General features: G+C 46.2%; 2 protein-coding genes across 2 annotated transcripts in view; one reads left to right on the forward strand and one right to left on the reverse strand.

The window, feature by feature from the left end:
• Positions 1 to 26315, reverse strand: part of LOC142257156 (carbonic anhydrase-related protein 10-like) — a 1219065-nt gene that overhangs the window by 351523 nt on the left and 841227 nt on the right. The window lies entirely within an intron of this gene.
• LOC142256247 (uncharacterized) lies at positions 806 to 2989 on the forward strand. The gene is made up of 6 exons (XM_075327825.1): positions 806 to 906; positions 979 to 1056; positions 1137 to 1214; positions 1314 to 1527; positions 1608 to 1764; positions 1894 to 2989. The coding sequence occupies exons 1-6, from the start codon at positions 865 to 867 to the stop codon at positions 2945 to 2947; spliced, it is 1623 nt and encodes a 540-aa protein (XP_075183940.1). The 5' UTR covers positions 806 to 864; the 3' UTR covers positions 2948 to 2989.

Here is a 26315-nt window from a genome sequence, read left to right on the forward strand (position 1 = left end):
AGAGTGTCCCTGAGGTAATGTCCACAGTACTGTCCACAGATCACTGTTGTGAGCTGCGTACATGTACTTAGACATTGTTTTTTCTTTTTTTACAGGTGCAGTGTTGCGGGCACAGTTTTGTCAAGCCATTTGCTGTGCCAGTTTGGTTCGGTGCCAGTCTTCAATTGTTGTGGCGGAGAGTGTCCCTGAGGTAATGTCCACAGTACTGTCCACAGATCACTGTTGTGAGCTGCGTACATGTACTTAGACATTGTTTTTTCTTTTTTTACAGGTGCAGTGTTGCGGGCACAGTTTTGTCAAGCCATTTGCAGTGCCAGTTTGGTTCGGTGCCAGTCTTCAATTGTTGTGGCGGAGAGTGTCCCTGAGGTAATGTCCACAGTACTGTCCACAGATCACTGTTGTGAGCTGCGTACATGTACTTAGACATTGTTTTTTCTTTTTTTACAGGTGCAGTGTTGCGGGCACAGTTTTGTCAAGCCATTTGCTGTGCCAGTTTGGTTCGGTGCCAGTCTTCAATTGTTGTGGCGGAGAGTGTCCCTGAGGTAATGTCCACAGTACTGTCCACAGATCACTGTTGTGAGCTGCGTACATGTACTTAGACATTGTTTTTTCTTTTTTTACAGGTGCAGTGTTGCGGGCACAGTTTTGTCAAGCCATTTGCAGTGCCAGTTTGGTTCGGTGCCAGTCTTCAATTGTTGTGGCGGAGAGTGTCCCTGAGGTAATGTCCACAGTACTGTCCACAGATCACTGTTGTGAGCTGCGTACATGTACTTAGACATTGTTTTTTCTTTTTTTACAGGTGCAGTGTTGCGGGCACAGTTTTGTCAAGCCATTTGCTGTGCGAGGCCTGTTATAGAAAAAGATATGTCGTCTTCTGGTAGCCCGCCCTCCGGTTCACAAACTGAGGTATATATTTTTTTTTAGGGTGTTTTTTTTTTAAAAAAAAAAAAAATTTTTAAATAAACGACATTTACATAGGTGGCCGAAACATCACAGGAGATGCTGCCAGAAGATGACGGAAGGGGTGGAGAAATACACGGAGCGGGCGGTCAGAGTGTAAGTTTCATACAGGAATTGTTTACCACAGCACACCAAACACATAAGTAAATAATGGTTTTTTTTTTCCTTCACTAAAGGCTTCAACTTCTAGGGCTCACGATAGAGCTCCCCCAAGACCGTCCCAGGGTCGTCGTCGAGGTGGCGGTGGTCTTAGTGTAAGTTTTTTTTTTTATTTTTTTTTTTTTTTTTCATGTCTGTGTGAATTTAGGTATAATTTTTTTTTTTTTTAATTTCTTTTTTGTTTCTTTGAACAGGCATCACAGCGTGCTCCCGATTCTGACGGTGAGGAGGCCGGATTTATCAACATCGACCTCCTCATCGATGAAGTTAGAGAGAGGGAGCCGCTGTGGAACATGGCTGACCGCCGCCACGCTGATTCGATCGTAACCCGTCGACTCTGGGACGAGGTATGCCACGCAGCGGTAGAAGGTTGGGGGGAGCTCAATTCTCGTGGCCAGAAGAAACAGCGTAAGTATTCACAGTTCAGTAGGTTATGCTGCAGGATGTAATGTGTTGTATACTAACCACTTTGTGCTTTCCACTTTCAGGTGACAAACTTCAGAAGCGGTGGCGGTCTATCAGGGATCGCTTCAAAAAGGAGTTGAATCAAGAGATGCAGGCCCCGAGTGGATCCGGAGGACGCAGATCGAAGTACCGTTACTTTAGAGCGTTGTCGTTCCTCCGGACAACTATGGTGTGCAGAAGGTAAATATTCCACACAATATGTACAAAGTATAATATTTTATGTCTGGTTTTTTTTGCCTTTTTTTTTTATTCAGTGGCACTGTATAGCAATTAAATTAATTATTGTTTTGTTTTTCCTCTTTTTACCAGCACCGTCTGCAGCACTCAGGAGCCTGCATCGAACCCGACAGGAGCGATCCCTGAACAGTCCGCCACTGGGGAACACAGGCACAGACCCCACCCATCTGAACCTTCCCTTCCATCGACATCTGTCCCATCCACCTGCGCTGGAGCTTCACGTGAGACTTCATTACCTGAAGCTGCTGGTGATGAGATAGCTTTTCCCCTACCCCACCCCTCTGACACTGCTGCCCTCAGTAGAACACCTTTGGGTTCTGGGCGTCAGCGTCATAGGGGTCAGGAAAAGAGCTATGCGCCCGAGTTCTTGCATCTAAATGCAGCCTTCCAGAACGCCATTCAATTATTAGCCGAACAAAATCGTTCATCTTTTAGCTTCATAAATGCCAATATGGAAAAAAATACACACGAATTGTGCACGCGTCTGGACAGGCTGCATTTAGATGCAAGTAAATCACCCAATCATTGTTTTTTTCAAGCCGTACTAGAGCGCATGGAAAAGCTATCTCCTGACCAGCAGATGCATGTAATGCAAGCCACACGGCAGGCTCTGGCGCAGGTTTCCTCCCAACCACCTCCACCCACCCCTCCTCCAGCACCTGCCCCCCCTCCAGCCATTGTCCCTACTCCCCCTGCTGCCCAGTACCAGCCTGCTGCCCAGTACCAGCCTGCTGCCCAGTACCAGCCTGCTGACCAGTACCAGCCTGCAGCCCAGTACCAGCCTGCGGCCCAGTACCAGCTCCCAACCACATCTGCCCCTACACTTCCTTCCCACTACCACATCTCGCCTTCCACACCCATCATGACCCCAACTCAAGCCACTAATTCACCCGCCACCTCTTCTGTCTCCCAATCCCTCCACTCCACCCCTCAATCCTTACCAAATCCCATCCCATCTCCTGGTTTCCCTCTTGGTTTCTCAACCACACCTTCACCTTCTGTTACTTCCCCACCACCACCACCAACACCACTTTCCACCCTCAATACTCCAACTGTGCGTGTGTTCCCACCTGTCAGCCCCTCCAGTACTATCTCCACCCCAAGCCCAAGATATACCAATTTATAATTTATGTATGTAATAAAAATAAAAGTTTTTTGTTGAAAAGTATTTATTTGTTCTTGTTTTTTTTGGGGGGTAATATTATTTTGCAAGTTAAGTTAATAATAAAGGTAATACAAAAACATAACATGTTGTAATTTGACGGTGTAAAAATTACAAATTTTTAAAGCGAGTGAAAGATTAAAATTAACAAGGTTAACAAGATATTTTTTAATTTATTTTTAACTATGTTTATTTGTTATAAAACTAAACAAAAATCTTATACCATTTGATCTTGACAATCTACTCTACCTTCTGGGGACACAAAATAGTCAGCATATTTGTCACGGATTGTTGAACAGGCAACACTACTCCTAAATCCAGGACTGGTGTAGTCAGTCAAAGAGGTGGATTCCAAACTCTGGTCATCCAAGGACAAAGGTTCCTTTGTTAAAACAAAATTGTGCAGTACCACACATGCTTTCACTATTTCATCAACAGTTTCAATGTTTAAATTAATGGCTGTTAACAACACTCGCCATTTGCTGGTTAGTATCCCAAAGGAGCATTCCACCATTCTTCTGGCTCTGGATAATCTGTAATTATATATTTTTTGTGTTTGCGTCAATCCACGGCTTGCATATGGCTTCAATAGATGTTGGGAGAGTTGAAAGGCTTCGTCGGCCACAAAAACAAAGGGCATTGGGGGCTCACATGTGCCAGGAAGAGGTCTTGCAGGAGGGAAATCAAAAGTATTCCCATAGATTCGCCGCCCCATTGGGGACATTTTAAAGACCTGCGAGTCATTGGATCTCCCATATGCGCCAATGTCCACTGAGATAAATTTGTAGTCCGCATCCGTTATTGCCATTAGGACAATTGAGAAATACTTTTTATAATTGTAGTATTCTGACCCCGAAGCAACAGGTTTCACAATTCTTATATGTTTGCCGTCCACTGAGCCAAGGCAATTTGGAAACTGACAAATGTTATAGTATTGTTCAGCAATTGCAAGCCATCTGTCCCTGGTGGGCTGGGGGATGAAATCCTCATGGAGGCAATCCCACAAGGCTTGGCAAGTGTCTCTAATGATTCCCGAGATGGTGGAAATTCCTAGTCGAAACTGGTAGTGGAGGGACGAAAGCGACTCTCCAGTTGCAAGGAATCTGTAAAGGAAAGACAATCATTATAAAAAAATAATAGCAAACACATTACAGTTAAAAGTCAATTTACAGGAGGATACAGTTCGAAAAAAAAAAACTTACCTAAGCGTAACCAGCAAACGCTCCTCGGGTGTTATAGAGTAACGGCAGAAGGTGTCCGTTTTACGTATGTTGTCCGCAACAAGGCCAAGGAGGACGTCAAAATTATTCACTGCCATCCGGACATAGCTTGTGAATTTTTCATGGTTTCCACGGAGCTCCAGGTATAGGGTTGAAAACACCCCACGTGTCAGTCTCTGGGCAGTCAGGGGATGGATCCAAAAGCGTCGATGTCGCTGACGCCTCAGTCGCTGTCGCTCCTTTTCTCTGACGATGATAGCCAAGCGATTTGCCTCAAATATAAAATCTGCAGTGATCTTTGTGTAATTTGCAAGAATAGCATCCATGGTTTCTGATTGTCTCTGTCTTCATTCTGTAATATATGCTTCAAAATACTGTATATATACTATATTTTCCCAATAGCCAATCAGAATACGGAACTCGTTAATTGTTTGTTTAGTGTTTAAAAAACGGATCCGTAAAAAAACGGACATAACGGATGCAAAACGGATGCAAACCGGACACACCGGATCCGTTTTTTTCCGGATCCGTTCACAACGGATCCGCTTAAAACCGGATCCGGTGGGTCCGGTTTGCTCCGGTTTGCACAACAAAACCGGAAACGTTGGATACGGCAAAAAAAAGGACTGTACCTGAATACAGAAAACTGATGTGTGAAAGTAGCCTAACAAGGGCGCATAGTATCAGCAAAAAGTGTTGAGGAAAGTGCAGGAGCCCATGAAGAAATGGAGGACGAACTGGCGATGGGCATGGAAGACTCAGCAGATGAGTGAGAGCTTGCTCACATTTCGGTTGTGCGAGATTTGGGGGAGAGGGCAGAGGAAGGAGGCACGATTCTCACCTCTCTGCCACCAACACACCAAGGACTTGGTCCTCCCGGATGCACAAGACACATGAGCACCTTCTTGCTGCACTACCTACAACATGACCCTCAGATTGTACGAATTCAAAGTAATGCTAACTACTGGTTTGCCACACTGTTAGATCCTCGGTACAAGACAAAATTTGGCAAAATAATTCCTGCCATAGAAAGGGACGCATGTATACAGGAGTATCTGCAGAAGGTGGTACGCAATCTTAGATCTGCTTTTCAACTAAACACCAGTGCTGCACAGAGTGAATCTCAACGCTTTGTCATGGATAGGAGGAAATGTTCTTTTACTTGTCCACATCTGAGGGACCGAGGGCTGGCTGCTGTGCTGAGATGGCATTGAGTACGGTGTCCCTGCAGAGTTGCACTTTTGGTCATATACAAAATGAGTTGAAAAAGGACAGATGCTGGTGGAAAGGGGAACAGGTGTCTTGGAAAGGGGAAAAAAGTTTTTGTCCGTGGGTTTGGTGGTTAAGCAAAAGTAACATTTGCTGAAGAAACACCATCTGTTACGGTGGGACTGGCAGATTTGGATAAGGTGGTATATACTATGTTACCGCTATATAATGAAAATTAATAAGAAAAGAAAGAGAAAGGTATATATCCCCATCAGCAGTCAGTGTCCACCGTGCTCCCAGATGGAAAAGGAGAGGTTGGCAACTGGAAGGTTAGGTGGAGGATACAGAGCTGTGTGGCTATGAAACTAATAGTAGCCTGAACCGAGTTAGACGCCACTCGGATCTGGAGACTGGGAGCCCTGTTAGCGTCACAGGGTCCACACGCCCACCCAGCCAAGGAACTCCCTGTTAACATCACAGGGGCCATTCAGTACGCTGACCATGTGCATTGGGGCAACACCTGTGGACAGCAGGCGCATCAGCAGCAGCAGGCCTGTTAATGCCACTGGGCTGCACAAGCAGGACTGGTAGGACAGGAGCTGGTCTTAACTGTTCTGCGTTATCAACTGTGGTGGCGGCCTGCATCGACGCCCTATCCCTGCCTACCTCTGGCCTAAAGCCGCAATGGGTTCAACATATGGAGGTGTGCTCTTTCGGAGCATAATAGAAGACTGCGCACCTCCTTGTTGGCTCCAGCCCGTTTTATAACCTGGGTCCGCCCCAAACCAGGGTGGACCACAATGCACCTCCTAGAGACAAAAGCAGAGTGACACGTCATGAGTGGCATAACTAGCGTCGTATTTGGAACCACAACTTCAATAATGATCTCATGGCTGCCACGACACAAACACCTCACCAGTCATCGTCTGACCATCAATAATGAGGTGACAAGTCATAGGGGCGGGCCTCTGCAAGCCATTTGGGAGTGGCCTGGCCACATCGTCAGGACACCTGATGCCCTGTGGTCTATATGGGCCCCCCACATCAGGGGCAGGGCCAAAGAGTTCATTACCGGACCTAGTCTCTGATGCAGTAAGTGCCTGAGCATGCTCAGTAGCATGAAATACAGTCTCTGAAAAAAGACTATTAGCTTTAGCATGGTGTCTAGGCACGGAGTGCAAGTACCTGTGCAAAGAAGCTTTTCGCACTAAGTGTGGGAGCATGCGCTGTATCCTGAAATGATGACTTAGCCTCAGGAATGGCACAGTCAGGCTGAGCATACTCACTAGGCGAAACACTGTAGTTAGGCTGCGGCTGGGGTAAATCGGCACACGCATGCGCACTAGCTGCCTCTCCACACTTAGACGTGGAGGAGAAATTGCTCTTCGGATGTGGACTTGGAGAAGCTGTCTATGAACAGAAGGAAAAGCTAAAGGTGTGTGTTACAGCAAGGAGCCACCGCGGAAACACTTTATTCAATTGTGAGGGGAGTTTGGTGAGGAGTACCGTAACGCCAGTGAGCAGCATCCTGTGCCACAGACCAACATTCTTACGGTGCTGTCTCTACTGCTTACCGTGAGAGGAGCGTAAAGTCTGTATTTCTGGCAACTGGACATCACAGTACCCGGGAACGGTAGGCTGTGCCCAGACAATAATGCGGGCACTCAACACTTTTTTTGTTTTATTAGCAAAACACATATCTGTTCTGGGTAGGCCAACTATATAGACAATAAGACTTGCTGCCTCTGCACTGTCAAATTGTCACATACAGTTTAAATCATAGAGGGACAGCGACACATGTTTGCATTGAATGTTGCTTTTCAAGATTTCCATGACTGTGTTGCAGAGCTGTGTGGTTTGCATTCACACTGTTATCATCTGCCTCATCTGTGAGGCTTCAGCTAACAAGGGTATTCAGGGGGGGTAATGTGTTTTGTCTATGTTTAGGTAGATAACTTGGAAGCTCTTGTGATGCGCCACTGGTAAGTCGTGTTCGCACACAACTACACACACACACACACACACGCACAAACACACAATTACTGCTACGCAGAGGGATTAGCAGGTAGTAGGCAACAGAATAGATTGTTCAATTATTTAAATTGTATGCATGGTTCTTATTGTTTGTTTTGGTAAAGTTAAACAATCATTTATCAACCCAACTGCCTAGAGTCCTTTTCCTGTTGCCTGGTTTTGCTGCATACTGGGGAGCCCACCCTGTACACGACTTAAAATGAAGCATAAGTTGCAATGTGAATTTCACTGTGCTACAATGCGGCCTAGCGTGCCTGTGCAACCACCGCCTGCCCCATCAAGTGCATCTGCATTTTTTGCTATTATTATAGCTTATTAAAAACAGAGCAGGAGGGTGTCATGCAGAGGTGCTAGAAAATAGCTTGGCACCAGTGGGGGCACAAATGGAAGTACAACAGCCACTTTTTGTATGCCACTAAATGGCAGCATTTTTTGCTATTATTATAGCTTATTAAAAACAGAGCAGGAGGGTGTCATGCAGAGGTGCTAGAAATAGCTTGGCACCAGTGGGACACTAATGGAAGTACAACAGCCACTTTTTGTATGCCACTAAATGGCAACATTTTTTGCTATTATTATAGCTTATTAAAAACAGAGCAGGAGGGTGTCATGCAGAGGTGCTAGAAATAGCTTGGCACCAGTGGGACACTAATGGAAGTCCAACAGCCACTTTTAGGATGCCACTAAGTTTTCTCAGTGTTTGCTAGTATAATGGCTTTGTAACAATGAGCTTGAGTGTGCAATGCAGAGGTGCTGCAAATATATTTGCACTAGTGGGACAATAATGAAGTCCAACAGCCACTTTTAGGATGCCACTAAGTTTCCTCAGTGTTTGCTAGTATAATGGCTTAGTAACAATGAGTTTGAGTGTGCAATGCAGTGGTGCTGCAATTATATTTGCACTAGTAGGACACTAATGGAAGTCCAACAGCCACTTTTAGGATGCCACTAAGTTTCCTCAGTGTTTGCTAGTATAATGGCTTAGTAAAAATGAGTTTCAGTGTGCAATGCAGAGGTGCCGCAAATATCTTGGCACCAGTGGGACAAAAATGAAGTCCAACAGCCACTTTTAGGATGCCACTAAGTTTCCTCAGTGTTTGCTAGTATAATGGCTTAGTAACAATGAGTTTGAGTGTGCAAAGGGCAGGAGGGTACAGTGGCAGGGTTGTGGGTCTGGGTAGAGGAAAGGAAGTCTCCCTTTCTTTCCCTCCTAATGGGAAAATGCAGCGAGGAAATCCCTGACCTTAGCTACACAGACGCTGTCATCTTGTGTAGCTGTTAAAATCTGTTTTCACGGACCTGACTGTCACCTATGGCTCTGACCCTGCCAGTATTAGCCCTTACAAGGACTAATAGAAACTTCTATCCCTATTCTGTATAGCGCTGTGTATAGAGCGTACACAGCAGTATCGGAGACAGGAGCTACGCCAGCGGTGACTGACACCCAGACGCAGAAGGCAGATAATGGTGTGCTGGAGGAAAATGTCCATTTTTATAATGCAGGGACATGTGACATGGACATCTTATCACACATGCCGTTGCTTCTCTGGCTAAAAGTCCACTTAGCTGTGTGTGTGTCTGGGATTGGCTGAAATGCTGGCCTGCCCCACTACACGCGCGCGCTTAGGGAAGGAAGACAAGAAAAATAAAAAAATGGTGATCGCCATTATCCCAGCAGCAGTGATCTGAATGCGCTGTTCCCACACACTATACGCTGAAATTTCATAATAGTGTGAGTCACAGAGTGACTTACACTATTACAGCGGAAAGCCAGCTAGTAATTAGCTTGTCTTTTTGCTGCTAGAACCGTTCTCGAACGTATCTAGAACTATCGAGCTTTAGCAAAAAGCTCGAGTTCTAGTTCGATCTAGAACAGCCCCCAAAATCACTCGAGCCGCGAACTGGAGAACCACGAACCGCGAACCGCACTCAACTCTAGAGTAAACAGTATAGTCCACTGTACTGGTTCTATAAGAGCTTTTATACCTCTAAAATAAATCTGGGATATCTACAATTGACACAAGGATAAGGTCATTTAATAATAGTTGTGTGCAGTATGATCCCCCCAGATATGGCCATATTCTCATTATTTAAGATTTTCCATTTTTTGGGAAACTTTGAAGCCTAAATATTCTCAGAATAAAAAGTCCTCAGTCTGCACATTCTTATTCAGAAGTAACACAGCATATGGGACTAAACTACTTCTCAAATCTTTTTAAATTTGAATACTGGGGTGACAAACAGTTCCCACAAATGAATTTGAAATGTGTCTCAATATTGCTAAGTCTCCAAAATCCTGGCAAAGACATGCATAAAACAATGAAGTCTCCTAGGATCAGGCTTTTTAACTCCTTTACGACCTAGGACATATGCATCCTAGGTCACCTCGCGCTCACATTAATCCCCACACATGTCCACTGATCTAATCAGCAGATATCAGCAACTAACAGGCATTGGTGGATTGGAGATCCACCCGCTCCTGTTACCCCTAAGGCTACTTTCACACATCAGTTTTTTTCCATCAATCACAATCCGTTTTGTGACTGATGCGACGGATCAGTCGCAGATTGTGGTACAACTGATGCAACAGATCCCTGTAAAAAAACGGATCTGTCATACCAGCTTTGGAGCCTTGCAATGTGATTGTGTACATGCTGGGCATGTTCAGTAGAAAATGACGGAATCCAGCACTGGATTTCGTCGTGCAACGGATTATGGTGGAATCCTGCACCATAGACAACCATTATATCTGTTGACGGATTGCGACAGAATCCTGCACTGTGCGTTGTTTCAACGCTCGGAAAAACGTTACATTGTGCGTTGCTTCCGCCCGATGGTCAGTCATTCCATGACTGATCAGTCGCACGACGGATGCAATGCAAGGCCATCAGTTGCAATCTATCGTTAATACAAGTCTATGCAAAAAAACAGAATCCTGCAAATTATTTTGCAGGGTTCAGTTTTTCTCAAAGTGACGAATTGTGACTGAGGGAAAATGACGGAAATGGAAAAGTAGCCTTAGATCATGCAGTCAAATTATGACAGCGCGATCTAACATGCTCTGGTGGGGATTGCCCCATTCCCTGCTGCCATCGATGCTCACGATCATGGAGTGCCAATTGGTTGCCATAAGAGCATGGGATCAGCTTCTGACTAGTGATGGGGGAACTCAAGCTGTAAAGTTCGGGGTCCGTACCGAACACATAGTGTTCGTGCACACGATCCCGAACACGAGATTTCCTGGGAAGCTCGTGTTACAGTCCGGGTCTAGTTCGGGTCCAGGGGCTTTAAAAAAAAGCGCATTATTAAAAAACATTATGATTATACATACAAGTCCCGCGACGCGTCCTGCAGACTCTGTCTCCCGGCCGCTTCTGCTTCTGCATCCAATCATTGCTTTGCCCCTGGTTAACCATCACTGACTAAAAGACCTTCCATGACGTCATAGACATGTGACCAGTCTTGCATGAATGTTGTACAGACATTGGCTTATAGATTGGTCACATGGCTATGACGTCAGGTAAGGTACTGTTAACTCCTGGGGGTATTCACTGCACTGCTTGTCACCCGGCAGTCTTCAGCTGTTTTTGGCCATGGTTCATAGACTCGATTGAACTTTGGTTGTCACTGTGCGAGTCTGGCATCACATCAACCGACACGGTGCACACTCGTGTATTTCCATGCAGCTGAGGCGCTCCTGTCAGGAGAGTGTCAGGCAATGTGGGGTGATGCAATGCGAGACTTGCACGAGTCATATGCAAGTGGAATCATAACCCTCAGTGTCAGCCTGCTTCTCTCTCTGTAGAGACGCTTGTCTTTACAGAGCGATGAAATAGAGCTGACAATGCTCTCCCTGCTTCTCGCTCTACAGAGACATTTGTCTGTACAGAGTGATGAAGCAGAGCAGACATTGCTCTCTGCTTCTCGCTCTGTATATGTCTTTACAGAGAGATGAAGCAGAACAGATAATGCTCTCCATGCTTCTCGCTCTGCAGAGACACTTGTCTGTACAGAGTGATGAAGCAGAGCTGACATTCGTCTACCTGTGGATTATGTTGGACTAAGGATTTTTTATAATAAAGATGGCGTCTCTAAATGTATGTTTTTGTTTTATTATTTCTAATAAAATTTTTTTTAAGGTGTTGTGTTTTTATTTACGGTTTACTAGAAATTCATGGTGGCCATGTCTAATTTAGCATGACACCATGAATTTCAGGCTTAGTACCAGCTAAGAATACAATGCTGGTATTAACCACTTTATTACCCAGTGTGCCCCTGCCATCAGGGCCGCTGGACAAGGGGGTAAAGTGCCTGGAAATAGCACTAAGAAACAATGCGCCACTTCAAGGGGCGGCTGCAGGCTGCAGTTTTTAACGTGGGGGGCGCAGAATGCTTGGGCTTTACCAGGCTGAGAATCCAAGCCTACAGTTGCCTGTCTTTACCTGTCTGGCAATGAAAATATGGCGGGAGCTCAAGCATTTTTTTTTTATTATTTTTTTAAATAATTAAAAAAAAAAAATAAGATGCATGTGGTTCCTCTTATTTTGATACATAGCTTCCTGAATTTTGATTGCTAGCAAAGGTAAAGCCAAGCAGAAGGGGGTGGCAGCCCGCAGCTGTCTGCTTTATGTGCGCTGAGAATCAAAAATACTGCGTAGCGCTACGTCATTTTTTAAAATTATTTCTTTATTTTTACACTACTATATGTGTGAGGGACCCAACAGTCAACAGACGCTGTCATGCAGAATGGGCATCTATAATTGGTTGTTGGAGTAACCTGGAATCTGCCCATACATTCTAGATGCTAGAAAGTATGGGCTGCTTTCTGGTTATTCCAGCATCCAATCACAGAAGCCCACTCTGTGATTGTCTGTTATTTTAACAGTAAAATAAAACAACACCACAGAGAAAAAATATTTTATTAGAAATAAAACAGAAGACATTTAGGACTCCATCTTTATTACTCAAAAAAAAAATCCCTTCGACGTAGTCCAAAGGCGGGTGAGCATCTTCAGCTCTGCTACATCTGACTTTCAGGACCTGCCATGATGTCATAGTCATGTGACCAGTCTGGTTTGAATGTTGTTACCTCATGGGTTACAGGACCTTCCGTGATGTCATAGCCATGTGACCAGTCTATAACCCAATGTCTGTACAACATTCACATCAGACTGGTCACATGGCTATGACGTCATGTAAGGTCCTGTAAGTCAGTGGTGGTTACCTGGGGGCACAGAAATGATCGGACCCAGAAGAAAAAGCGGCCGGGAGAGAAAGTCTGCAGGACGCGTCGTGGGACCTGTAAGTATATTAACAATGTTTATTATTAACTATATTCTTTATTTTACAGACCCTCCGCCACATCCCATAACTGTAAAGTCCAAGTTCGGTGTTCGGACGCAAGTTGGCGTTATCTCAGAACCCGGACTGAAACTTTACAAAATGTTCAGGCAAAGCTCCCAATCCCGAACATCAGGGGGTTTGCACATCACTACTTATAACCCCTGTTGCTGTCATGGTTCACCTCCTGTGAATGCCGGCAGAGCACCGGCATTCACAGAAGAACATAATTTCTGCTGTTCAGAGCAATGCATCATCGCTCTGCACAGCAGAAGTGATCGGATAATGCAGGCAAAAAGTCCCCTAAAAGGACTAGTAAAATCAATAAAAAATGTAAAAAGCAAGTTTTTAAAAATCTGAAAAATTAAAAAAAAAGTTCAAATCACCCCCTTTTGCCCCATTGATAATAAAACAATAAAAATACTCACATACTGGGTATGCCACATTCAGAAAAGCCCAATCCATCAAAATATAAACTCAATTATTCTGATCACTAAAGGCCATGGCGAGAAAAAAAATTCAAATGACAGAATTATGTATTTTTGGTCACCTCAACATTAGAGATGAGTTACCACCCTAGTATTTGAGTTCGGTTCGGTTTTTCGAACAACGGGTGTGTTCATCGAACGTTCAACGAACGTTCGTTGAACACCGTCGAACCCCATTGAAAACAATGGCAGGCAAACACAAGCACATACAAACACATAGAAAACACATTCTAAGGTGTCCAAAAGGTGACAAACAACTCCGAAGACACTTCAAACACATGGAAAAGTGACAAGTACATGTACTCATGCTGAAAGAAAAGAGCTGGACGAGTAAAAGGAGGAGAAGACACAGATATAGGCATGTCATGCCCTTCTAAAATCATCTAAAGCACAGCAAGTGGACTCCAACAAGAGTCTCCATTTTTTCAAAAAATTTGGCCACAGGCACCCCTTAAGTGCCATCAATTGTCCCACAGTTGTAAACTTAAAATGTTAATTTGCATGAAGCACAATCAAAAATACACAAGCATTTACTCTGCCCAGGATGACACGGGTAGAAAAGTCCTTGCGGATCCATGATTTGTTCATCTAGATTAACCTTAGTCTGTCCACATTGTCACTGGACAGACGTGTGTGCTTATCTGTCAGCACACCCCCAGCAGCACTGAATACACGTTCCCAGAAAAACATTCGCAAAAACGTGCAAAATCGCTCATCGGTGACATGGGGGTCCATTCTTAAATATCATTACTGCAGCAGTAACGAAGTTGTGCCTCGTTCCTGCGGCAGCACACATCGCTCCGTGTGACCTGCCTCCCGGCCGCTATGTGGAAGGAAGGAGGTGGGCGGGATGTTACATCCCGCTCATCTCCGCCACTCCGCTTCTATTGGGCGGCAGTTCAGTGACGCAGCTGTGACGTCGCTGTGACGCTGAACGAACCGCCCCCTTAGAAAGGAGGTGGTTCACCGGTCACAGCGACGTCACCGGGCAGGTAAGTAGTGTGACGGGTCTGGGCGATGTTGTGCGGCACGTGCAGCGATTTGCTCGTGTTGCACAACAGATGGGGGCGGGTACCGACGCTAGTGATATCGGAACCGATATCGCAGCGTGTAAAGCGGCCTTAAGAGTGTGACAACCCAGTAGTCAGCATTACTTCGAATTCTAACAATCTGAGGGTCATGTTGTAGGTAGTACAGCAAGAAGGTGCTCATGTGTTTTGCACATCCAGGAGGACCAAGTCCTTGCTGTGTTGGTGGCGATGAGAATCATGCTTCCTTCCTCTACCCTCTTACGCCAACCTCGCACAACAGAAATGTGATCAAGGTCTCCCTCATCTGCTTAGTCTTCCATGCCCATCGCCAGTTCGTCCTCCATTTCTTCCTGGGCTCCTGCACCTTCCTCAACAGTTTGGCTGCTACCTTTGTTAATCCCTTTCCCCCACCGTCCCATGCCTGCTGCCTTGGTGCTGCGGACCGTCTGTACCTTGTAGATCTTGGTATCCTTTCCGCATATAAATCCTCTTGTACTTCCTCCCCTTCCTCATGTCCCACCACCTGACTCCGAATACTGTTTAGAGTGTGCTCCAGCATGTAAATGACTGGAATTCTCATGCTGATAATGGCATCGTGAGCGCTAAACATCTTTGTCGCCATGTCGAAACTGTGCAGAAGGGTGCATAGGTCCTTCATCTGACACCACTCCAGCAGCATGATCTGCCCCACCTCTGAATCTCGTTGGCCCAGGCTATACATCATAACGTATTGCACCAGGGCTTAGCGGTGCTGCCACAGTCGCTGCAACATGTGGAGAGTCGAATTCCAGGGTGTCCGCACTTTGCATTTCAGGCGGTAAACCGGCAGGTCGAAAGAATTCTGGAGCGATGCAAGTCGTTCAGCTGCGGGGTGTGAACGGCGGAAGTGAGCACATAGTGACCATGCCCTGTGCAGAAGCCTATCTAGGCCGGGATAGTGGGTTAAAAACTGCTGGACAACAAGAATCAACACGTGAGCCATACAAGACACGTGTGTCACATTGCCTTGGTGAAGGGCCGCACCCAGGTTTGAAGCATTGTCGCACACGGCTTTCCCTGGCTGCAGGTTGAGTGGAGACAACCATTGATGAAATTCGGTCTCCAGAGCTTACCACAACTCCTCAGCTTTGTGACTCATATTTCTAAGTGATTTAAACGTAAAGACCGCCTGTTGGCATTGAGATCTGCTGCCAGCATAGTAAAGAGGTGTGCGGGATTCCTTATACGCAGTTACAACGTGGGTGGCCTGACCAGACAGGCTTTGGGTGGAGGTAGAGGACCCAGACGAGGTGGAAGAGGCAGAAGCAGTTGAGGAACTTCTACATGCAGAGGATTGATCTCCTCACAACTCCATCACAACTCGTGGGGATGGCAAGACTTGTACAGCAGACGCTTCCCCATCTCTCATCATAGTTACCCTGTGCTCAGTCAGCGACATGTATTGCCCCTGTTCATGCTTACTGGTCCAAGTGTCTGTGGTGAAATGCACCCTGTCACAGACAGAGTTTCTCAAGGAAGCGGTGATGTTGTGTGCGACATGCTGGTGTAGCGCAGGCACACCTTTCTTGGAGACGCAGTGGCGACTGGGCATCTGGTACTGGGGCACTGCGATGGACATAAGGTCTCAAAAATCCTGTGTGTCCACAAGGCGGAAAGGTAGCATTTCTGTAGCCAACAGCTTACAGATGCTGAAAGTCAACCTCTTAGCTTTGTAATGGCTAGGAAGAAATGGTCTTTTACTTGTCTACATCTGAGGGACCGAGGGCTGGCTGCTGTACTGAGATGGTGTTGAGTAGGGTGTCCCTGGCAAACTGCTGGTCGGTGAGGAAGGTGCAAGCGGAGATAGAATGTTGCCTTCATCCAAAGGTAGTGCTCTCGATGTCTGAGAGAGCTCAACACCAGCAGCTGTTTCCACTTCCTAAACAACTGACGACCTGCCAATCACACTGCCTGTTCCGGGTAAAGAGGTGGAAGGTCTGCGTTGAAAAGCATGCGTGACTGCTGTCCCCACAGTCACAGAGGATGAAGAGCGCGCGGATGCACTTGATGGGGCAGACGGTGGTTGGCCCTCCCCGCTAAGCCGCATTGTAGCACAGTGAGCTTCCTACTGCAACTTATGCTTCATGTGGTGGTTCATGGATGAAGTAGTCAAAGTAGAGAGTTTTTGACCTCTACTTAGACATTGATGACAAATCATACAGATGACATGAGTTGGGTGATCCTTTGCGATGTTAAAAAGGTCAGTAGCATCCTCCTCCATCTCCTCTGCTGACCTCATCAACTGCCTGACTGTGGGTTGACAGTAAGTGGGATCTATTACCTCATTATCACCCTGTGTGTTCTCACTCCCCTCGTCCTCAGAGCCAACCTATTCCTGCCCTGACTGAATAGTTAAGTTGCAAACTAGAAAAGAGAAGCGCTGATAGGGTTTTACCAGATTACATATACGGTTTAGCATATATCAAAATACACTCACCGATTCAGGTTGTGAGAGGTCACAACCACCATAGATAGCATCAGATAATGGCGGCTGCAGCGGCCCCACGTGTTTGCAGATCAAAGTGGAGAAGGAGAAGGGGTTAAACCCGCGCAATCCGCCAGATAAATTCAGAGGAGATGTTGATAATTCAGAACATTCTTTTATTCCATGGGTCTACGCGTTTCCAGGTCTGTGACCTCTTCTTCAGGACCAGTAAATCAACACTCTTTGCGCGGATTGCGCGGGTTTAACCCCTTCTCCTTCTCCACTTTGATCTGAATAGTTAAGTTGTCATTCCAATCAGGTATCTGAGTCTCATCAGCTTGTTCCTCATTGTCTCCACCAAGAGGAGTTACAGTTTGGGAATGAGGGTCTACATTATGCTCAGAACCTTCTTCATCTGAGCCTGGATCCGACTCTCCGACTCACAAAACTTCTGGGCATCAGTGCACATCATTTCCTTGTCTGGACTCACTGCAGCTTTGGTGCAGACCTCTGATTCCCAGGCTATAGTGGACCTGAACAGCTATGCAGACTCCACCATCTCTGTTACCCCATACTCAGCAGGGCGGGTGGAGACTTGAGAGCTGGTAGGAAGCAAGTGCGATTGGGGTGACACCTCAGAGAACTGGAGTATTTGGGATATTGATGAAGTTGAGGTGGAGGAGAGGCCACTTGATGGAGTACTTGGGATCCATTCAAGCACCTGCTCTTTTTGTGTCTCATCTACATTTGGTAGTGATAGTCATGTCCGTAAGAAAGGGATCATATCAGATTGTCCACATAAAGAAGTAGACATCTTATTTTGGCTGGAAGATGGTCTTTCTTCAGCAGATGTTACTGTTGCTTTACCAACCTACCCCACAGACACAAACTTTTTTCCCTTTCCAACACACCTGTTCGCCATTCTACCAGCATCTAGCCTTTTGCCACTCATTTTGTATGTGAACAATTTGGCAACTGTTTGTTGCAGATAAAAATTGGCTACTACAGATAGAGAGGTGGGGTAGCTTTTTTGACAGCAGTGGTACGCCACTTACTATCACACACTGATACTATGCCCAAGAGATTGCCTGGACTAGCTGCAGTTAAAAATTGGCTATGATATAGAAGGGTTAATAGTTTCTCTATTTCTTTATTAAAGATATTTTATTGAAATTTAGTAAGTATATCTGGTGGTAGTTCATAATAATTATGGAGCCTTCGGAATTAGAGACAAGCTCAAGGATTATTATTGTCTCTAAATGTTCTTCTTATCTTCTTCTTATCTCATATGCATGACTCTACATTTTTGTTTTGCTAAAACTTAAAGGTCTTATGAGCAACTTGTAAAGTCCAGCTTGAAGCCTTTTTTGCAATATCACATTGATCTGTAAATGGTATAAATAAACTGTACCTTAGCTGAATAAACAGAAAATTTATCATGCTCACATGAATGCAGGTCTTTTTCTCCGAGCGCTTGATCTTGATTAGGTCTGAAGAGGCCTAATTCAGAGGACCTCACTGGTGATCCCATAAGCTGACTTGTGACAAAACAGAACAGCTACAACAGTTTTTGGTGCCCAACTTGGGGCCGTGGCCAACCAGCCTATTCGGAAGAAGTTTTGGGGACTCTTGACTAGAGATGAGCGAACCGGTCCCGGTTCGGCTCGAGGCGGTTCGCCGAACGGGGGGTCTGGCTCGAGTTCGGCTCGTCGAACGTTCGACGAACCGAACTCGAGCCCATAGGAAACAATGGCAGGCAATCACAAACACAGTAAAACACCTAGAAAACACCCTCAAAGGTGTCCAAAAGGTGACAAACAACTCACAACACAACACAAACACATGGGAAAGTGACAAGGACATGTACTCATGCGAAAACAAAACAGCTGGACAAGGAAAAAGAGGAGGACACACAGATATAGGCATGGCACGCCCTTCTAAAGTCATGTAAAACACCGCAAGGTGACTCCAAGCGGAGTCTCCCTTTTTTCCAAAAATTGGGCCCCACACACCCACCCCTTCAGTGGCAGCAGTTGTGCCCCAGTTGTACACTTCACAGCTAGATTTGCATCAAGCACATTCAAAAATACGCCATTCTTATCCGTCCCCAGGATGACACCGGGGTAGGTAGCAAAGTCTTTCCTGATCCCAGCTCTGTTCATCTTGGCTTCTTTTAAAAACACAGCAAGCAAGGGTTACTCCAAGCGGAGTCTCCCTTTTTTCCAAAAATTGGGCCCCACACACACCCACCCCTTCAGTGGCAGCAGTTGTGCCCCAGTTGTACACTTCACAGCTAGATTTGCATCAAGCACATTCAAAAATACGCTATTCTTAACCGTCCCCAGGATGACACCGGGGTAGGTAGCAAAGTCTTTCCTGATCCCAGCTCTGTTCATCTTGGCTTCTTTTAAAAACACAGCAAGCAAGGGTTACTCCAAGCGGAGTCTCCCTTTTTTCCAAAAATTGGGCCACACAGACACCCACCCCATCAGTGGCAGCACTTGGGCCCTAGTTGCAAACAGGATGTTTTGATTTGCATCAAGCACATTCAAAAATACGCTATTCTTAGCCGTCCACAGGATGACACCGGGGTAGGTAGCAAAGTCTTTCCTGATCCCAGCTCTGTTCATCTTGGCTTCTTTTAAAAACACAGCAAGCAAGGGTTACTCCAAGCGGAGTCTCCCTTTTTTCCAAAAATTGGGCCACACAGACACCCACCCCATCAGTGGCAGCACTTGGGCCCTAGTTGCAAACAGGATGTTTTGATTTGCATCAAGCACATTCAAAAATACGCTATTCTTAGCCGTCCCCAGGATGACACTGGGGTAGGTAGCAAAGTCTTTGCTGACCCATGACTTGTTCATCTTGGCTTCTTTTAAAAACAATGTAAGCAAGGGTTACTCCAAGCGGAGTCTCCCCTTTTTTCCAAAAATTGGGCCCCACACACACCCACCCATTCAGTGGCAGCAGTTGTGCCCCAGTTGTACACTTCACAGCTAGATTTGCATCAAGCACATTCAAAAATACGCCATTCTTATCCGTCCCCAGGATGACACCGGGGTAGGTAGCAAAGTCTTTCCTGATCCCAGCTCTGTTCATCTTGGCTTCTTTTAAAAACACAGCAAGCAAGGGTTACTCCAAGCGGAGTCTCCCTTTTTTCCAAAAATTGGGCCACACAGACACCCACCACATCAGTGGCAGCACTTGGGCCCTAGTTGCAAACAGGATGTTTTGATTTGCATCAAGCACATTCAAAAATACGCTATTCTTAGCCGTCCCCAGGATGACACCGGGGTAGGTAGCAAAGTCTTTGCTGACCCATGACTTGTTCATCTTGGCTTCTTTTAAAAACAATGTAAGCAAGGGTTACTCCAAGCGGAGTCTCCCTTTTTTCCAAAAATTGGGCCACACAGACACCCACCCCATCAGTGGCAGCACTTGGGCCCTAGTTGCAAACAGGATGTTTTGATTTGCATCAAGCACATTCAAAAATACGCTATTCTTAGCCGTCCCCAGGATGACACCGGGGTAGGTAGCAAAGTCTTTCCTGATCCCAGCTCTGTTCATCTTGGCTTCTTTTAAAAACACAGCAAGCAAGGGTTACTCCAAGCGGAGTCTCCCTTTTTTCCAAAAATTGGGCCACACAGACACCCACCCCATCAGTGGCAGCACTTGGGCCCTAGTTGCAAACAGGATGTTTTGATTTGCATCAAGCACATTCAAAAATACGCTATTCTTAGCCGTCCCCAGGATGACACCGGGGTAGGTAGCAAAGTCTTTCCTGATCCCAGCTCTGTTCATCTTGGCTTCTTTTAAAAACACAGCAAGCAAGGGTTACTCCAAGCGGAGTCTCCCTTTTTTCCAAAAATTGGGCCACACAGACACCCACCCCATCAGTGGCAGCACTTGGGCCCTAGTTGCAAACAGGATGTTTTGATTTGCATCAAGCACATTCAAAAATACGCTATTCTTAGCCGTCCCCAGGATGACACCGGGGTAGGTAGCAAAGTCTTTCCTGATCCCAGCTCTGTTCATCTTGGCTTCTTTTAAAAACACAGCAAGCAAGGGTTACTCCAAGCGGAGTCTCCCTTTTTTCCAAAAATTGGGCCACACAGACACCCACCCCATCAGTGGCAGCACTTGGGCCCTAGTTGCAAACAGGATGTTTTGATTTGCATCAAGCACATTCAAAAATACGCTATTCTTAGCCGTCCACAGGATGACACCGGGGTAGGTAGCAAAGTCTTTCCTGATCCCAGCTCTGTTCATCTTGGCTTCTTTTAAAAACACAGCAAGCAAGGGTTACTCCAAGCGGAGTCTCCCTTTTTTCCAAAAATTGGGCCACACAGACACCCACCACATCAGTGGCAGCACTTGGGCCCTAGTTGCAAACAGGATGTTTTGATTTGCATCAAGCACATTCAAAAATACGCTATTCTTAGCCGTCCCCAGGATGACACCGGGGTAGGTAGCAAAGTCTTTGCTGACCCATGACTTGTTCATCTTGGCTTCTTTTAAAAACAATGTAAGCAAGGGTTACTCCAAGCGGAGTCTCCCTTTTTTCCAAAAATTGGGCCACACAGACACCCACCCCATCAGTGGCAGCACTTGGGCCCTAGTTGCAAACAGGATGTTTTGATTTGCATCAAGCACATTCAAAAATACGCTATTCTTAGCCGTCCCCAGGATGACACCGGGGTAGGTAGCAAAGTCTTTCCTGATCCCAGCTCTGTTCATCTTGGCTTCTTTTAAAAACACAGCAAGCAAGGGTTACTCCAAGCGGAGTCTCCCTTTTTTCCAAAAATTGGGCCACACAGACACCCACCCCATCAGTGGCAGCACTTGGGCCCTAGTTGCAAACAGGATGTTTTGATTTGCATCAAGCACATTCAAAAATACGCTATTCTTAGCCGTCCCCAGGATGACACCGGGGTAGGTAGCAAAGTCTTTCCTGATCCCAGCTCTGTTCATCTTGGCTTCTTTTAAAAACACAGCAAGCAAGGGTTACTCCAAGCGGAGTCTCCCTTTTTTCCAAAAATTGGGCCACACAGACACCCACCCCATCAGTGGCAGCACTTGGGCCCTAGTTGCAAACAGGATGTTTTGATTTGCATCAAGCACATTCAAAAATACGCTATTCTTAGCCGTCCCCAGGATGACACCGGGGTAGGTAGCAAAGTCTTTCCTGATCCCAGCTCTGTTCATCTTGGCTTCTTTTAAAAACACAGCAAGCAAGGGTTACTCCAAGCGGAGTCTCCCTTTTTTCCAAAAATTGGGCCACACAGACACCCACCCCATCAGTGGCAGCACTTGGGCCCTAGTTGCAAACAGGATGTTTTGATTTGCATCAAGCACATTCAAAAATACGCTATTCTTAGCCGTCCACAGGATGACACCGGGGTAGGTAGCAAAGTCTTTCCTGATCCCAGCTCTGTTCATCTTGGCTTCTTTTAAAAACACAGCAAGCAAGGGTTACTCCAAGCGGAGTCTCCCTTTTTTCCAAAAATTGGGCCACACAGACACCCACCACATCAGTGGCAGCACTTGGGCCCTAGTTGCAAACAGGATGTTTTGATTTGCATCAAGCACATTCAAAAATACGCTATTCTTAGCCGTCCCCAGGATGACACCGGGGTAGGTAGCAAAGTCTTTCCTGATCCCAGCTCTGTTCATCTTGGCTTCTTTTAAAAACACAGCAAGCAAGGGTTACTCCAAGCGGAGTCTCCCTTTTTTCCAAAAATTGGGCCACACAGACACCCACCCCATCAGTGGCAGCACTTGGGCCCTAGTTGCAAACAGGATGTTTTGATTTGCATCAAGCACATTCAAAAATACGCTATTCTTAGCCGTCCCCAGGATGACACCGGGGTAGGTAGCAAAGTCTTTCCTGATCCCAGCTCTGTTCATCTTGGCTTCTTTTAAAAACACAGCAAGCAAGGGTTACTCCAAGCGGAGTCTCCCTTTTTTCCAAAAATTGGGCCACACAGACACCCACCCCATCAGTGGCAGCACTTGGGCCCTAGTTGCAAACAGGATGTTTTGATTTGCATCAAGCACATTCAAAAATACGCTATTCTTAGCCGTCCCCAGGATGACACTGGGGTAGGTAGCAAAGTCTTTGCTGACCCATGACTTGTTCATCTTGGCTTCTTTTAAAAACAATGTAAGCAAGGGTTACTCCAAGCGGAGTCTCCCCTTTTTTCCAAAAATTGGGCCCCACACACACCCACCCATTCAGTGGCAGCAGTTGTGCCCCAGTTGTACACTTCACAGCTAGATTTGCATCAAGCACATTCAAAAATACGCCATTCTTATCCGTCCCCAGGATGACACCGGGGTAGGTAGCAAAGTCTTTCCTGATCCCAGCTCTGTTCATCTTGGCTTCTTTTAAAAACACAGCAAGCAAGGGTTACTCCAAGCGGAGTCTCCCTTTTTTCCAAAAATTGGGCCACACAGACACCCACCACATCAGTGGCAGCACTTGGGCCCTAGTTGCAAACAGGATGTTTTGATTTGCATCAAGCACATTCAAAAATACGCTATTCTTAGCCGTCCCCAGGATGACACCGGGGTAGGTAGCAAAGTCTTTGCTGACCCATGACTTGTTCATCTTGGCTTCTTTTAAAAACAATGTAAGCAAGGGTTACTCCAAGCGGAGTCTCCCTTTTTTCCAAAAATTGGGCCACACAGACACCCACCCCATCAGTGGCAGCACTTGGGCCCTAGTTGCAAACAGGATGTTTTGATTTGCATCAAGCACATTCAAAAATACGCTATTCTTAGCCGTCCCCAGGATGACACCGGGGTAGGTAGCAAAGTCTTTCCTGATCCCAGCTCTGTTCATCTTGGCTTCTTTTAAAAACACAGCAAGCAAGGGTTACTCCAAGCGGAGTCTCCCTTTTTTCCAAAAATTGGGCCACACAGACACCCACCCCATCAGTGGCAGCACTTGGGCCCTAGTTGCAAACAGGATGTTTTGATTTGCATCAAGCACATTCAAAAATACGCTATTCTTAGCCGTCCCCAGGATGACACCGGGGTAGGTAGCAAAGTCTTTCCTGATCCCAGCTCTGTTCATCTTGGCTTCTTTTAAAAACACAGCAAGCAAGGGTTACTCCAAGCGGAGTCTCCCTTTTTTCCAAAAATTGGGCCACACAGACACCCACCCCATCAGTGGCAGCACTTGGGCCCTAGTTGCAAACAGGATGTTTTGATTTGCATCAAGCACATTCAAAAATACGCTATTCTTAGCCGTCCCCAGGATGACACCGGGGTAGGTAGCAAAGTCTTTCCTGATCCCAGCTCTGTTCATCTTGGCTTCTTTTAAAAACACAGCAAGCAAGGGTTACTCCAAGCGGAGTCTCCCTTTTTTCCAAAAATTGGGCCACACAGACACCCACCCCATCAGTGGCAGCACTTGGGCCCTAGTTGCAAACAGGATGTTTTGATTTGCATCAAGCACATTCAAAAATACGCTATTCTTAGCCGTCCACAGGATGACACCGGGGTAGGTAGCAAAGTCTTTCCTGATCCCAGCTCTGTTCATCTTGGCTTCTTTTAAAAACACAGCAAGCAAGGGTTACTCCAAGCGGAGTCTCCCTTTTTTCCAAAAATTGGGCCACACAGACACCCACCCCATCAGTGGCAGCACTTGGGCCCTAGTTGCAAACAGGATGTTTTGATTTGCATCAAGCACATTCAAAAATACGCTATTCTTAGCCGTCCCCAGGATGACACCGGGGTAGGTAGCAAAGTCTTTCCTGATCCCAGCTCTGTTCATCTTGGCTTCTTTTAAAAACACAGCAAGCAAGGGTTACTCCAAGCGGAGTCTCCCTTTTTTCCAAAAATTGGGCCACACAGACACCCACCCCATCAGTGGCAGCACTTGGGCCCTAGTTGCAAACAGGATGTTTTGATTTGCATCAAGCACATTCAAAAATACGCTATTCTTAGCCGTCCCCAGGATGACACTGGGGTAGGTAGCAAAGTCTTTGCTGACCCATGACTTGTTCATCTTGGCTTCTTTTAAAAACAATGTAAGCAAGGGTTACTCCAAGCGGAGTCTCCCCTTTTTTCCAAAAATTGGGCCCCACACACACCCACCCATTCAGTGGCAGCAGTTGTGCCCCAGTTGTACACTTCACAGCTAGATTTGCATCAAGCACATTCAAAAATACGCCATTCTTATCCGTCCCCAGGATGACACCGGGGTAGGTAGCAAAGTCTTTCCTGATCCCAGCTCTGTTCATCTTGGCTTCTTTTAAAAACACAGCAAGCAAGGGTTACTCCAAGCGGAGTCTCCCTTTTTTCCAAAAATTGGGCCACACAGACACCCACCACATCAGTGGCAGCACTTGGGCCCTAGTTGCAAACAGGATGTTTTGATTTGCATCAAGCACATTCAAAAATACGCTATTCTTAGCCGTCCCCAGGATGACACCGGGGTAGGTAGCAAAGTCTTTGCTGACCCATGACTTGTTCATCTTGGCTTCTTTTAAAAACAATGTAAGCAAGGGTTACTCCAAGCGGAGTCTCCCTTTTTTCCAAAAATTGGGCCACACAGACACCCACCCCATCAGTGGCAGCACTTGGGCCCTAGTTGCAAACAGGATGTTTTGATTTGCATCAAGCACATTCAAAAATACGCTATTCTTAGCCGTCCCCAGGATGACACCGGGGTAGGTAGCAAAGTCTTTCCTGATCCCAGCTCTGTTCATCTTGGCTTCTTTTAAAAACACAGCAAGCAAGGGTTACTCCAAGCGGAGTCTCCCTTTTTTCCAAAAATTGGGCCACACAGACACCCACCCCATCAGTGGCAGCACTTGGGCCCTAGTTGCAAACAGGATGTTTTGATTTGCATCAAGCACATTCAAAAATACGCTATTCTTAGCCGTCCCCAGGATGACACCGGGGTAGGTAGCAAAGTCTTTCCTGATCCCAGCTCTGTTCATCTTGGCTTCTTTTAAAAACACAGCAAGCAAGGGTTACTCCAAGCGGAGTCTCCCTTTTTTCCAAAAATTGGGCCACACAGACACCCACCCCATCAGTGGCAGCACTTGGGCCCTAGTTGCAAACAGGATGTTTTGATTTGCATCAAGCACATTCAAAAATACGCTATTCTTAGCCGTCCCCAGGATGACACCGGGGTAGGTAGCAAAGTCTTTCCTGATCCCAGCTCTGTTCATCTTGGCTTCTTTTAAAAACACAGCAAGCAAGGGTTACTCCAAGCGGAGTCTCCCTTTTTTCCAAAAATTGGGCCACACAGACACCCACCCCATCAGTGGCAGCACTTGGGCCCTAGTTGCAAACAGGATGTTTTGATTTGCATCAAGCACATTCAAAAATACGCTATTCTTAGCCGTCCCCAGGATGACACTGGGGTAGGTAGCAAAGTCTTTGCTGACCCATGACTTGTTCATCTTGGCTTCTTTTAAAAACAATGTAAGCAAGGGTTACTCCAAGCGGAGTCTCCCCTTTTTTCCAAAAATTGGGCCCCACACACACCCACCCATTCAGTGGCAGCAGTTGTGCCCCAGTTGTACACTT

Source organism: Anomaloglossus baeobatrachus, chromosome 11, assembly GCF_048569485.1.
Source record: "Anomaloglossus baeobatrachus isolate aAnoBae1 chromosome 11, aAnoBae1.hap1, whole genome shotgun sequence".
NCBI lineage: Eukaryota > Metazoa > Chordata > Amphibia > Anura > Aromobatidae > Anomaloglossus > Anomaloglossus baeobatrachus.

Coding starts and splice junctions, on each gene's coding strand:
- LOC142256247 (XM_075327825.1), top strand. CDS start 865: ATGTCGTCTTCTGGTAGCCCGCCCTCCGGTTCACAAACTGAG. Junction 1,528..1,607: donor TCGTGGCCAGAAGAAACAGC/GTAAGTATTCAC, acceptor TTCCACTTTCAG/GTGACAAACTTCAGAAGCGG. Junction 1,765..1,893: donor ACAACTATGGTGTGCAGAAG/GTAAATATTCCA, acceptor TCTTTTTACCAG/CACCGTCTGCAGCACTCAGG.